This window comes from Alligator sinensis, unplaced genomic scaffold (assembly GCF_000455745.1).
Source record: "Alligator sinensis unplaced genomic scaffold, ASM45574v1 scaffold366_1, whole genome shotgun sequence".
NCBI classification, from domain to species: domain Eukaryota; kingdom Metazoa; phylum Chordata; order Crocodylia; family Alligatoridae; genus Alligator; species Alligator sinensis.
The window spans coordinates 4,299,519-4,312,885 of NW_005841851.1; the positions used below are offsets into that span (position 1 = coordinate 4,299,519).

Consider the following 13,367-nt stretch of genomic DNA (forward strand, 5'->3'; position numbering starts at 1 on the left):
TCCCAGCTCTTGCAAGCTATGCTACTGTCGGCCACTGTGTTCCCTTTCACACTAGGGATGCAGGTGCACATGCGCATGCACACATACACACCAGGTTCTAATCATTAAGCATACCAATCACATGGCTCAGGAGAGTGGTGTTAGCTAAGGAGTCCTGGCAAAATTTCCATTCAGAGCTACATGCTGCAAGGTAGATCTCACTCAGATAGTGCACTCTTCATTTATTGTCCCAAAAAGATGGCTTAGAGAGGAGCTGCCTCCTGTTACCCAGCTGATGCATTTCACCTCATGTAGCTGCACTTTAGTGGTGGATGATTTGAACTCCGTTACTCTTGCAAAGGACTTTCATTTGGGATGGAAGGTGACTATGTAAATGTTAGGTTAATTTTCTTGCTTGTTAAAAGTGTGTGTCTTGTGTGGTTTCAGCTGCATCACACTACAGGCAAATCAACAACTCAAAATGCACATGTTTTCATAGAGAAACATAGTACCAATAGAATAAATATTTTAGAAGCATAAAAGCCAAAATGAATGCAGTGGTCTCATTCAGCTACTGTCCCTCCAATTAATTTTCTACCAGTTCTAATGAGATTAAGCTGACTTTATGGATACTAGGTTTAATTCTCTATGGACATATGTAGGCAGCAGGGCCTGTGTAGATGGATCTCTCTGCATGTTTACCCAAGATGCCTTAATGCACAGTGGACTATTCTACTGTGCATTAGTGCATCATGGCAAAAAACATGCTAAAGTGCTAATGCTCACTAGAATTAGTTTATCATAAAAAAAATTCACCTTTGTTACTGAGCATTAGTGCAGCTCCTGTGCCTTTATCTTGTACCTCATATTAGAGGTATTAAACTTAATGGGTAGGGACAGACAATCAAAAAGCCTGAGCCTGAATTGATTCAATCTTTGCAGGTTAGTCTAACCTGGCTAGGCTGAACTGGTTTGTAACCTGACAGACATTCTCTCTGGAGTGGCCTGCAGCGGCTCAGGATGGAAGACAGGGGGCACTAGAGCAGCCCTCCCGTCTCTTGCACAGAGCTGAGCAGAGGGGGACTGGCCAGGGCCTGGCAGGACACTCTGACTAGGGAGGGCTCCCTCCCCCCCCATTCCTGAATAGCCCAGCAGGGAATGTGTATCACCCCTAACTCAATGTTTATCACCCCATTAAGAAAACAGAGGGACATTACCAGCTACCTGTTGATTCTGCCTTTGTCCTGTGTGCCACAGCTCAGAGGTAGCCAGCATGTGGTTTGCTAGCTAATGCTGAGAGGTGTCTGTGAGGGATGGAGGAATGCCTGTTTAGCAGAGAGTGGAGGGGGGCGGGGAGCAGAAGCCAGGCAGACGCCTGCAGAGACTGCCAAAGCTGCAGCTAGGGAGCAGAGGGGATGGGCCAGCCCTGCTGTAGAGCAGAGAGCCCTGCCCAGCCCAGACAGCATGCTAGGATGCTGGGGGAGTCTGATTTAATTTAATTTAAACAAGACATTGCATAAACCAGTTTGAGCCAAATCAGTTAAGTCTGATACTACATTCAGCCAGGTTTATCTCAAACCAGTTTCAGCCATTCTCAAACTGGTTTATGTGCACCGAACATCTGTTCTGTTACAGGTTTAAATCCGTTTCTGATCACTTAAACTGGTTTATGTGTAATGTCTGTCCCTAGCCAATGTGCAGTAGCAAAGGCACATTAATAAACATATAGATGTGCCCAATATGAGGGAATGGCACCTACCCAACATTTCTGCAGGGATTGTTCCTTTGTGCAAAACATATGCACATAGAGTAACAAAAGTGTGAATCGCTGCATTTGGTATACATGGCCATGTGGGAAATCTGTTTTTTCTCAGGCATTGATTTTCTGTTCTTTCTGGGGGCCATCAAAGCTTGCAGCCTCTTGAAATAGTGAAAGGAGAGAGAAACTCCCGCAACAAATCTTATGCCATCAAACTCAGGGCACAGGCACAATCTCCTTCTGGAATATGCTACTTTGGGTGTATCACCTGGCCAACGAGCTAACCCTATGTGTGGGATTTTCAACTATTGTCAGTATGCACATTCAAGAAAAAAATTATAACTCCAGTGAGCAAGTACAGTAAGAAGCCCATCTTTCCAAGGACCTAATGTAGTCTCAACTGAGCTTTGTCACTTGGTAAGTGCCTGCCTGTTAACAGCATGCACCACAGAACATTTAAGATAATTCACATTTTCTTTGGTGGCAATAAAGCTATTCTACTTCTACGAGTCCTCATTACCCGCAGGATGGATGGATAAGGGCTAAAAAAAAAAAAAAAGAAAAAAAAAAAGGCAACAGCACCCTCTGTCAGCTAAATATGGTAATTTACCTTTTTTAACCTCAGGCAAGCAAATAAAATATACTGCTTAGCAGAAATGACACTCTTTTGAATACTTTCTAGTTGCTCAAACACAGACAAATTGCCATTGAAGAAGGAAACTAATGAATGATCTTTGTGCTTCTGTTTGCTTATTTTTCTATGCTGATGCAACACAACATTAATGGGTTGAGTGCTCATTAAAGATTATGACTAATTTTTAATTATCATTCATTTTTAATTTTGCTTTTCCTTCCAATTTTAAAATCCAATGGCCTACTTCCAAGAGTATTTTTTTCTCACTTATCAGATCTTGTACTCAAGCACTACAAAGCCCTTTTACCAGCGACAATATATTAAGCCTATCGTTTATCATACTGCTATTTATATGTTAGTAGCACTGGGCTCCCACTCTGTGAGGTCCCATTCTGAAGAAAGTTTTTGGCCAAGTGAGTTTTCAAGGTTAAAGAAATTGTCCAAGTTCAGGCAGTGTGTTTGGGCCAAAGTTAGGAATAAATACCAGGCATTCTGTCTCCATGGCTTTGCTCTAATCACATGCAGTGCCCCTTATTCCTCCTTGCATCACAACATATGTACTCCTCTGAAAGTGTGCGCCAGTAATGTTCTGCCCCCATGAGATGCCATATGGTTTTAGTATGTTACATTGGGTGAATACAGTTTAATGGCAAAACACACCTTGTTAAGACTTTTCAAACTTTGTTTTGCTGGGAGATGTCTCTTGGTGTCAAGAGGAAGCATCTATATATCAGCTTACCTTGGAACCTAGATACTTGTTTAAGCACTGTTACTCAAAACTGGAAAAAGTGAGCAGGCTCTGTCACTTACTACTAAACAGGGTCAGATTTGAATGATTAAGAAATCATTCACCTGATGGATCTAGGTCTATTCAGTTCCCTGGGGGAGAGTGGTAGGGGAAATGGATAGTCTCAGGCTGTAGGATTTAAACTGCACCAGTGAGCAGTGTGAATCAGCAGAGTCTCCATGATAGTCATTCTTTATCCCTCTGCTGGGGAAGAAATTTCATGTGATTACCGCCTTATTTTCTGGGCCATAATTCCAAATCCAGACAGGCTCACTCTGCTTTCAACAGACCGGGACTCACTAACTTCTGAGATCCTAAAATGAGGCAGCTGTTTGCTAATCTTCCTACTGTCTTGAGTTGGCAGTGGGTAAGAATCACAGAGACCCATAATGAGATGAGATATCTGTAGGAGAAAGGTAATAGCCCTCCGTTTCCTTCTCCAGGGGAAAATTACCAGGTCCATCAATGACAGTAGCACCAGGGTGCGGCACATTCAATCACTCTCTACCTAGTTAAAAGTGCCTGATGAAAGGTGTCATTAAGGATAATGTGATGAATGGCTGTATTTAGCTAAATGCCCTCATGCAGCCTGTGATACAATCAGAGAGCTTTGCCCTGGAAGTCTGACGTTGGATCATAAAAGTTCTGCTACTGCCTGGGCATCTTGTATTTCGCTCCAAGCTCTGAACTTCGCTGCGTCCAGAATCCGGTGTCTGTTCCTATTGGCAGAAGCTTGCTGCACAGTTTATTTTAAAACATAAGATGCACAGGAACAGAACTGTATTGCCATCCATCATCCTAAGGATGCTGTCTTGGTTTAAGGGAGAAGGGGTGCTTAGCCAGGCCAGTAACACTCAGCAAAGGTATCACTCTGGGAATTGTCATGGCGTGTTGTACTGCTCAAAATTAGAGTTGCTCATCACCCAAGGCAGCTGCCCAAAAAACCTTCCGTTTCAAAATTTCCCAGCAAAAAGGGCAGAATTTATCATGAAAATTTTCCATTAAAAAAATAATATTTTTCAACTCGCACCCAAATGACCTTGAGTAGTATCACAAAAGATGAAGTGTTCATTTCTCTCAAGCTCTGTTTCTCAGGCCTCCTTCATATTCTGGGTTCCTCCACATCAACCCAGAAGAACCCTGAACTCCCTCAACGGGCTCATCTGCTGAGCATTGTCTCACCCTTATTGCTAGCCGCGGGTTTTTACCTGATTGCCGTCGTACAAGAAGCCCTTCTTCAACTGCAGCAGCGCCAGCCTGGCCAGGATGGGGGAGCTCTGAGGGTTCCTAGAGAGAGCTACTAAGAGGATTTTGTGAGCTTCTTCCACCCGATCCATCTGGTACAGGGTGTCGGCACACAGGATCTGGGACACCTCATCACAGGAGTCTAGCTCTACCAGGAGAGATGCCAGCTGGTGCACTCCGGAGGCATCCCTGAATAAGCAGAGAACACCCTTAGAGCATGAACCACTAATCATTCCAATCAAGCTGATCTATCCCTCAATCCAGGTAGCATGAAATAAGTGCCAATGTTCAGCAACCCAGGACGACCTGGCATGCATGCACTTAGGTCACATCCAAAGTATGACATCTAAAACCTGTTTGCAAACAATCTACAGGGGACAACAGGGGAATCAATGAGAAAAAAAGGGTCTCCAAAGGGTATCTGATCCAGCAACCCACCATAACACAGAAGATAAATGATGAGTGATAACAGGATCCATGAGGAATAATGGACCGTGTCAACCAAAGAACTCTACAATAAAAATTACAATAGTAGATGGTCATGTCCAGGCTAATAACTGCACTAGACAAGCTCTTGCCTGAACAGTACTAGTGTGGGACTTGGGAGACAAAGGGTGTTTATACGCGTGCTCTGTGGGGGGAGGCGGGGAAGCACTTTAATTAGAGTGGATCTGAGAGCTGGTTGAATTAAAGCACCCAGAGCATCACATGTATCACCGTCCTCACACCGAAAAATGGCAGTGGGGGCACTTTAACTAAAGCTCATCCAACAAACTTTAGTTAAAGTGCTCCCTCTGCCACTTTTCAGTGCAGGGACACTGATACACATGATGCTGGAGTCTGCTGGAGCATGGTAATTATCACGCTTCAGAAGATTTAATTAATTGAGTCTGCTCCACGCTGTAATTACAGTGCGTCAGAGCAGCCTCTCTGCACATGTATAGGTGCCCCAGGGGGTTGATCCCCAGCCCTGCCACTGATCTGGTGGATGACTTTGAGCAATTCTCTTCTCCTCCTTCTGTCTCCATTACCCTACATGTAAAATGGAAGTAAAGTACTAACTGCCTTTAGACAGCATCTTGAAGTCCGTTGGTGAAAAATACTAGATTATTATTAAGATGGTCATAAATTGATGCATTAGACCAGATTATTTTGGCAGCTAACTGACATAGCTATTTGGGCTATACACTAGTATAGACCTGGCCCTAGACCTGAGAGGGGCTGTATCCTGTTCCCAGCCACCCCCATATTAGACATACCCTTCTTTGGTCAGGAAGCCATTCAGCTGGGCTCCTTTCTTCTGTGCATGGGCTGAGCTATTTTCTGGGTGCCGCTTCTTCTGAAGCATCTTCTGTCCTTCTTCCTGGAGGACCTTCACAAGCAGGCCTCTTTGGTTCCAAGGCACGTAGGACTTGATAGTCACGATGGTTTCCTCCAGTCTCAGCCGACAGGCAGTGATGTAATCCAGGGCTGTCAGGTAAGGGCTGCCACCACAGACCCGGATGAGTCCCCGGCCACACAGGGCTTTCACACAGCTGTTAGGGTGTGGGGAATCATGCTCTATGACTTCTTGGAAGTCCTGAAGGGCTTGCTTAGGATGGTTAGCGTGGAGGTGACAAAATCCCCGCACCACAAGGAGGGTGTTGTAATATGTCTTCTGCTCCGCTTCCAAGAGGGAATTACAGATATCTAGGGCTTTCTTGACATGCCCGCACAGCAGCTGGCAATCTGCCAGCCGGGCGCTCAGTTCTCGCTTGGCCCCTGGGGAAATCTGGATGAGGAACTGGAGGGTGCAGATAACAGAGGAGAGCAGTTCTGTGCTGGTGTCGCATCGGACCTCAGCCCTTGTGCGCACAGCTTCCCGGTAGGCTGCAAACTCCCCCTCCAGGGCAGCTCTAGCCTGCTCTTCGATCACATCGGCATCCTGAGGTGTGAACAGCTCATCAAAGTGCCTCTTGGCCTGCTCAGGGGTGACCATGAAAGCTTCTGTTAAGTCCTTCATCATTTCCTGTGTCCGCCCACCCACGGAGAAATAAGCAGCAGCTCGCTCCAGCAGCAGACTCATAGCTCTCTTGTCCCAGAGCTGGCTGCCAGCAGACAAAGCCTCCAGGGCCTTGCTGTAAATGGCTACACACTCCTCGAACTTGCGTTGCTCAAAGAGGTATGCTGCCTGGGCTCTGCATACCCAGATGTCATCGGGCGCTACAGTAGCCAGGAACTCATAGCAGTCATCCCGCCATTTGTCCAGGATCCGGCTCCCTGGGCCCTTCTCCCGGTGCACTGAAAGGTAACTGGAGAAGGCCTGGATCACCTGTGGCAAGTGCTCCTTTTGCCTGCTGTGCATATAGGTCACTGTCTCAGCCCGGTGGTTCACAAAGGCTTGGATATAGTCCACAACGCCATTCCCAGACTGAGTCCCTGATAGCACCCAGGCCAAAGCCCTGGTCAGGAGCAGCTCCACTGAATGTCTCGGGTGGGTTTTGAGCAGGGCATTACACTGGCTCACTACATCCTCATACTGCTGTTGCCCCACCATGGCCTCCATCTTGCATAGGGAGGCAGCTATGTTGCTGGGGTCTAGGGTGGACAGGAAAATAGCAGCGACCCCCACGTTGAGGGACACAATGGCCAAGTTGTCGCACTGTATCTTGGGAATCTGACTCTCTCCTGTGCACCACATCTCAAGGGTGGCTATCACTTTCTCCCACAGCCCCTTCCCCAGGGACTTCACCTTCTGCACCGCGAAGGATGCACTACAGCTGAATGCAGCCATGTAGAAAGCCGTGGCTAGAGACATCTCCTCCCTGACCAGGTGCTTGTCCCCTTCTTTGCAGAGCTTTGTAGCAATCTCTTGAGCTGACATCTTGATTTGGGGTACTTACATTGCCAGCAATTGGCTTTTCACACACTGCCCTGTTGAGTGCCTGTAAAAGAGAGATCAGAGATATTCAGACAAAGTATGTTGCCACAGTTTGTGGCTTTATATTGTCTGTCAAATAAAGTTATGAAAAAACAAGTGAGGACTTAAGAGGTTTTGAATGTCACTATAACCTCCAAACAGCAAAGTTTTGGTGAGTTAGAAACAAAGACAAAGAAGAACAAAGCCAAGTGCTGGAGGGGCTGGAAAAGTGGCTCATCCTTGTCACATCTACATTACAGCTGGCTAGAAAATAGGGAAAGGTCACAAAAACGTTGCTGACATTTTCCCCTTCCCCTTTCTATTGTTGAATTTTATTTTTTTTTTAAATGGCCTTCTAAAACTGAAACTCAGGATTATCTCCAGTCTGCAAACCTAAAATGTGTTTGTTAACTGAGTTTTAATCAGAGATCAGGCTAGGAGTAAAATATTTCTCTCTCTCTTCTGCACCCTTTTGGAACCACATTAATAATCTTTCTTCTGTCTGCTATTGTGCTATGATTCGATATAGGTAGCTAAAAGCGGTAGCTGTAGAGTTGTCTTTTTATCAGTCTACTCAGGCTTAGGTGAACGGTATGACAGCTTGAAGCCTGCCCTCAGTCCATGAGAAATTACAGTAATTAACTGCCCTTGACCTACTGTGTGTGTCCTAAGCAAAAATGTTTAAATCTTGAAGAAGCTGAAAAAAACCTTGCCAGAAAGAAAAAAAGGAGCATTGTCCAATGCAATGCCTACATGGCAAACAGCAAGAATGAGAGAGCAGCTGGCATGCTGAATGGAAACCCAGCGCTGATGTGGTAGTTTGTAGGGCTGCACTGTGTGTGTGCTTCAGCAGGCTTGCCCTGATGGTTTCTCAAAGAGGTGTATGAAGGCTTGACTTTCTCTTCCCTTTCCTAATCAAATCCCTGCAACAGCATGTTCCACTTTTCTTCAAACAGCAGTCATGCATCACCTCCCCAGCACTCAGCCATGCTGACTCTCAAGAGCTTGTGTGACCATAAAAGGGACATCAAGGTCTGTGTGTGCATTTAGCAGCAGAAGAATACTGTTGCTCTGTGTAGGTGTGGGATGCAGCCCAGCTTGGAGCTAATCACCTATGAATAGCATCAATGGGGTTCAGATGTATTGTAGGAGCTGTCATAATGAATGGGCCCTGAATGCTGCCCCCACCCTCCCCCAGCAGAAATTGGGATGCTTTTTGCCAGGCTGGATGGAAAGTGACTCTCATGAGGTCTTTTGCTTGGTCAGAGTCCTATTGCCATGCCCACAGTGGAGTTATTCACAAAAATGACATTAAGGCAATGTTCTGCCTCCTGAAGAAACTTTAGCCCAACAATGCTAGAATTCCTTTTGTATTCACCTAACTCTGTGAACTATGATAATTTCTATCAAGGTACCACCATAGAAGTACCAGCCAAGACTCAAGCCCCACAGTGCTAAGCTCTATACACACATGTAATGAAAAGATCTTGCCTGCTCTGGACAGGTTGTGCTGTACAGATATGATGGGAAACGTTAATACTAATTAATCTTGTGGGACAGGCCATACTGGCATGTGTCAGTGTCCCTTCAAATATAATCAAAAAAGAAAGTAAAGATTAGAAGAGGTGAATACAGAGTCCATGAATTATAATGAGTTCTGTGCAACTGCCTGATGTAATAATGAACATATTGCTCCTGTATCTTCTGAGCCTTGCAGATAGCAAGATGCACCCACCTCTGGGCTATTAGTATACAACAGAGTGTGTGTGTGTGTGTGTGTGTGTGTGTAGAAAAATACTGACTCTTTCAGAAGAGGCTTGGACTTTGATATGTCCATCAATTGGCACTGTGGGATTCTCAGGGAATGCTAGCTGTCAGGCCATCAGTTATACCGCATCCCAAAGGTAGATTACTCCCAGATCACCACTGCTACACCTACCACACCAGCTTATTAGGTCAGGTGTGCTAACTTCTTGCCTAATGAAGAGTATTGCATTTCCTACATCATTCAAAAGGAACGTTTACAGGCTTTTTACAAAAGGAAATAAACTGTCTACAAATGCTCTGATAGCAGGCTTGGCTCTGCTTATTATTTGCACAGTACTTGGATGGTGAGGTCCTGATCCCTCCCTGTAGCTGTGAGGCACCTGTGTGCTACCAGGGATGAAAAGAATAATCATCAGTGTTTGTACACAACTTGAGGAATAGCTGGACACGCATCCTTCCCCAGTTCAAGGCTTGCTCTGCACCAGCCGGGTCTGATCAGTGCCTCTACTCTCCGGTTGTCTGCTTCGTCCCCTCTTCTTCCTCCCTCCCTCCCCTCCATGCAGGCACACATTTGCATCGGTTGCTCTGACAGCCTGATCCTTGGAAAGAAACCAGGTCAACCATGCTGGATCTCTTTGCCTGCCCTTTGCCTTTCCTCCTCTATTAGAAACCACTTGGACATTGATGCCCTTGGTGGGAGCTGATGAGGGGAAGCAGTGACAAGAAGGAGAATCCTTCCCGTCTGCATTTCTGAGGACTGACGTCGTTTGGGAGGGCAGATCTTATTTTAAAAAAATGATTGGCACAAGTAGCAAAGCCTGCCTGGATTTTCCCTGATTTAGGGATTCGTCAGATCAGGGTGGCAGGTGTATATTCCTTCCTTCCAATAAGGGAAGGTGGGGCTCCCCACAGGTTCTAGCATCAGACACCCACTCCTCCAACATAAGGGAAAAACATCCAAAAAAAGTTACAGGGAAGGGGGAAGGGCTCCAGTACCTGAGAGCTGACATCTGAAGTTGCTGCTGTGGGCTTTGGAGGAAGCGCAGGGCCATCACAGCCTGCACTGCTGGGAGCTGGGGCCCATTGTGGCCTGCTGCGCACCTTGCTGCTGCTCTCGGGAGAGACGGGTGCCACTGGGAGAGAGCAGAGTTGGCTGGGCTCATCCTTGCACATGCCTTGTTACCTGGGAGACAGTAAACATGACACTATACAGGCTTGTGTTCCCCGCAAGCCAATGAAGCACAGCTCAAGTATACAGTCCCTGCCCCGTGTGCTGGACCTGCCCCCTCTGCCTCAGTCTATCGCAGATAACCCTAGGGCACCTTGGCACCAGTTAAGGTTCCCTGAAAAGGAGCTGCTTTCATTGTCACGGCAGACAGTAGAAAGCCTCTATGTGCTATGAGCCTTCGGGAGTCTAGCAAAGTGGTAGCCAGAGCCATCCAGGAGGACTTTGATGAGGCTGACACCAGAGCCTCTAATCAGAAAAGCAAATATTTTGGAGAAAGAAGCACCCCTCTAAGGTGCTAACAATCCTTCCTATTTACACAGCATCTTTCTGCTCTATATGCCAAGGGGCTCAGTAAAGATGGGGGATCCATATCCTGTAGGAACTGGGTTTCTAACCCCATTAGGCTCCTATGAGTAGATCAGCTTTGGGTATCATTCAGGTAATGCCACCTGTAGTTAGAGCAGAGTTTTCCCCCTGAATCATAGGAAGAGAGCTTAAAAGATTTCATCTAGGATGGACTGAACATTTTTTTTCCTTTTTTTTTTAAACACACTGTAAGAATACTGCTTTTTTAATTGCACACATTCACCTGAAGGATTCATTGTACTTCAAGCAACGTGCTCTTGCTGGTGAATAGCAGGCAGGAAGGGCAACCGGTGGGTAAAGAGTAAATGAAACTGACCTCTCTACTTCCTCTGCCCCTGAAAAGAAATAGGTAGCATCAGCCCTGAATATTAGATTTTAACTGGCTTTTACTAATCTAAGATGTTCTAACAGGTAAGGGATGTTTTCCAGGTCCTGACAATGTTCCCCTAAGTCAGGACTGATACTAGAATCCAACTTTTCCTTTTCTCCCATATTCTTTGACATTCAGGGGAAAAATAACCGTCTTGCTGATTAATATAGATTTTTTGACAGTTTATTAAGAGATTGCCCATTACTTTTGCTTTGACTACTTTCATTTTAATTACCCTAATTAGCCATCAAGATATAAATTAGCACTGCTGTCACATTGGGCCATAGGTGATGTTGTTAGGAAAGACTGGCGGGCATGAAAAGGAACAAATCTGAAATCAAAATCACATTAGGAGAAGGGAGGTTGATCAAACACACAGGACTCTGGTTCTGAGGTTTGAGCCCACTTGTAGGAACAAATGAAATGAGGCTGGTGTGCTCAGTGAATTGTGGTCTCTGTTGCAAAAATCATTAGCCCCTGATTTGGCTTAGCTGCACAAGAGTGCAGTGGTGTGGAAGTAGTGTATCCTATGGGGATAAAATAAAGAGCATGAAGATATGAACAGAAGACTTGCTCATTATTTATATAGCCATAGTGCTTAGGGGCTCTGGAAAGGTTCAACCCATCATGGTACCCATCACAAGTGCTTACATGCACATAGAAAAAGATAATTTTACCATCTAAATAGACATGATCATCAGTGGGTAAGAGGGGAGAGCAGAGACACTGAGTGAAATGAGTTGCCAGCAAAGCAAATTGTCCAGCATCACATGCTGAGCACATCTACATGAGATGCTGACTGCGCAGTAGCCTGATACTACTGTGCAGTAGCATTGTGTGGCAACAACTGTGATATGACACTACTGTACTGCACAGTAGTATAATGCTACTGTGGAACAGCATCAGTTAAAAGGCGTTCACCAGCACTACTGTGCAGTAACTCCTGTTATTGCACATTTATTTAGTACTTGCTCATGTAGACACACCTGCTGAAACAGAAGTAGAACCCAGCAGTCTAAATTTCTAATCTCATTCCCAAACCAGTGGATCAGGCAGCTTCTCCTGTATGGTGAAGGCATATTGCTGTGTAAAAGCTCAAACCATCACGAATGAACAAGAACATGCCAACTGCTTTTTCTAAACACCAGTTAATATTTAACTACATGACAATAGAACTTCTTGTTGCCATAGACAGCAGATGAATTTTTAAAGGGAGGTGTGTGGGTAGGGAGTGCAGGTGGCTGGATTGCTGGGGAACCCCTGTGAAGGGTGGTACTCATGAACATACAGATAAAATTAATTTCTTCCAAAAATGCTATGGCCTGGCTTGGGTGTAAATGAGGCTCTTTGTTTTTAAAGTGATATCCATGCATATGTAATGCCAGGTAATGTAGGTTTCTGCTTTGAAGGGGATACAAGCCAGAGATTCGTTGTAAGGAAAACCCAGAATGATGTGAGGATATTTAGACAGTATGGACTACAGATGTGGATGGCAGTGGGGATAAGAACCTGTGATGTAGGTTGCTGACCAGACATACGAGGTTGATGTGATTTCAGCAAAAGCCTCTCCATCATCTGTTGCAAATTATAGAGTTTTGCCTTCTCTGAAAGGTGACAGAGACACGTTTACCATTATTCCAAAGAGCTGCATCCTCAGAAGGCTTTTGAGGGATAGAAGAGGTTTGGCAAGAATATAGAGAGGCAGTAAATATTTTCAAAAGAGGAGAACGGATGGTGAGAGGGTGAGGAGATGTGCTTTGAGGACATATTCCTTAGCTCAGGGAAAATTTTAAGAGACCCTAAAATTCTTTTAGTGTCAAGGTCCTTGGGGCTCTGAATCAGGCTTCCCATGAGAGTACCCAGCATTTGTAACACAAAAAAATCATGGTTACCCTGAATGAAGAATGAACTGAAAGAAGAGGAGAGAGACTGGAGAATTCAAACATATATATGCAAACAGGGAGCCTGAAAACTGCATTTACCGGTACATCGAGGTTGCAAACATCACAGAAAGAAAGGGCTTGTTTCTTTGGCATGAGAGGTCCAACCTAAGAGAAATGGGATAGAATCGGAGGGGAAAAAAGAAAGAACACATCAAAGAGAGATACAATACATTGGATTTGATTTCCAGCTCTGAGTAGCACGTTATTTACAGACTGGATGCCAGATCTACCTCTCATCCACATGGCTGTAAAGGTTGGAGTGGATCTGATGTGAAGGAAAGATCTTAGTCTGCTTTGAATAATAAATGCCGTGTGATGGAAGGTTGGGCAGCTCTCCCAATGTCATGAGCTGTGAAGCCACATGATGAAATTTCATCCTGAAGTGTATCC

At 45.2% G+C, this 13,367-nt stretch overlaps 1 protein-coding gene across 1 annotated transcript in view; it reads right to left on the minus strand.

The window, feature by feature from the left end:
* TTC34 (tetratricopeptide repeat domain 34) overlaps positions 1–10,218 on the minus strand; it is a 55,607-nt gene extending 45,389 nt beyond the window's left edge. Inside the window, exons 1-3 of the mRNA XM_025211877.1 lie at positions 10,067–10,218; positions 5,664–7,328; positions 4,368–4,593 (exon numbers count right to left, since the gene is read on the minus strand). Of these exons, the coding sequence (XP_025067662.1) occupies positions 4,368–4,593; positions 5,664–7,267 (1,830 nt within the window). The 5' untranslated portion in view covers positions 7,268–7,328; positions 10,067–10,218. The remainder of the gene's footprint in view (positions 1–4,367; positions 4,594–5,663; positions 7,329–10,066) is intronic.
* Between the last annotated feature and the right edge of the window lie 3,149 nt (positions 10,219–13,367).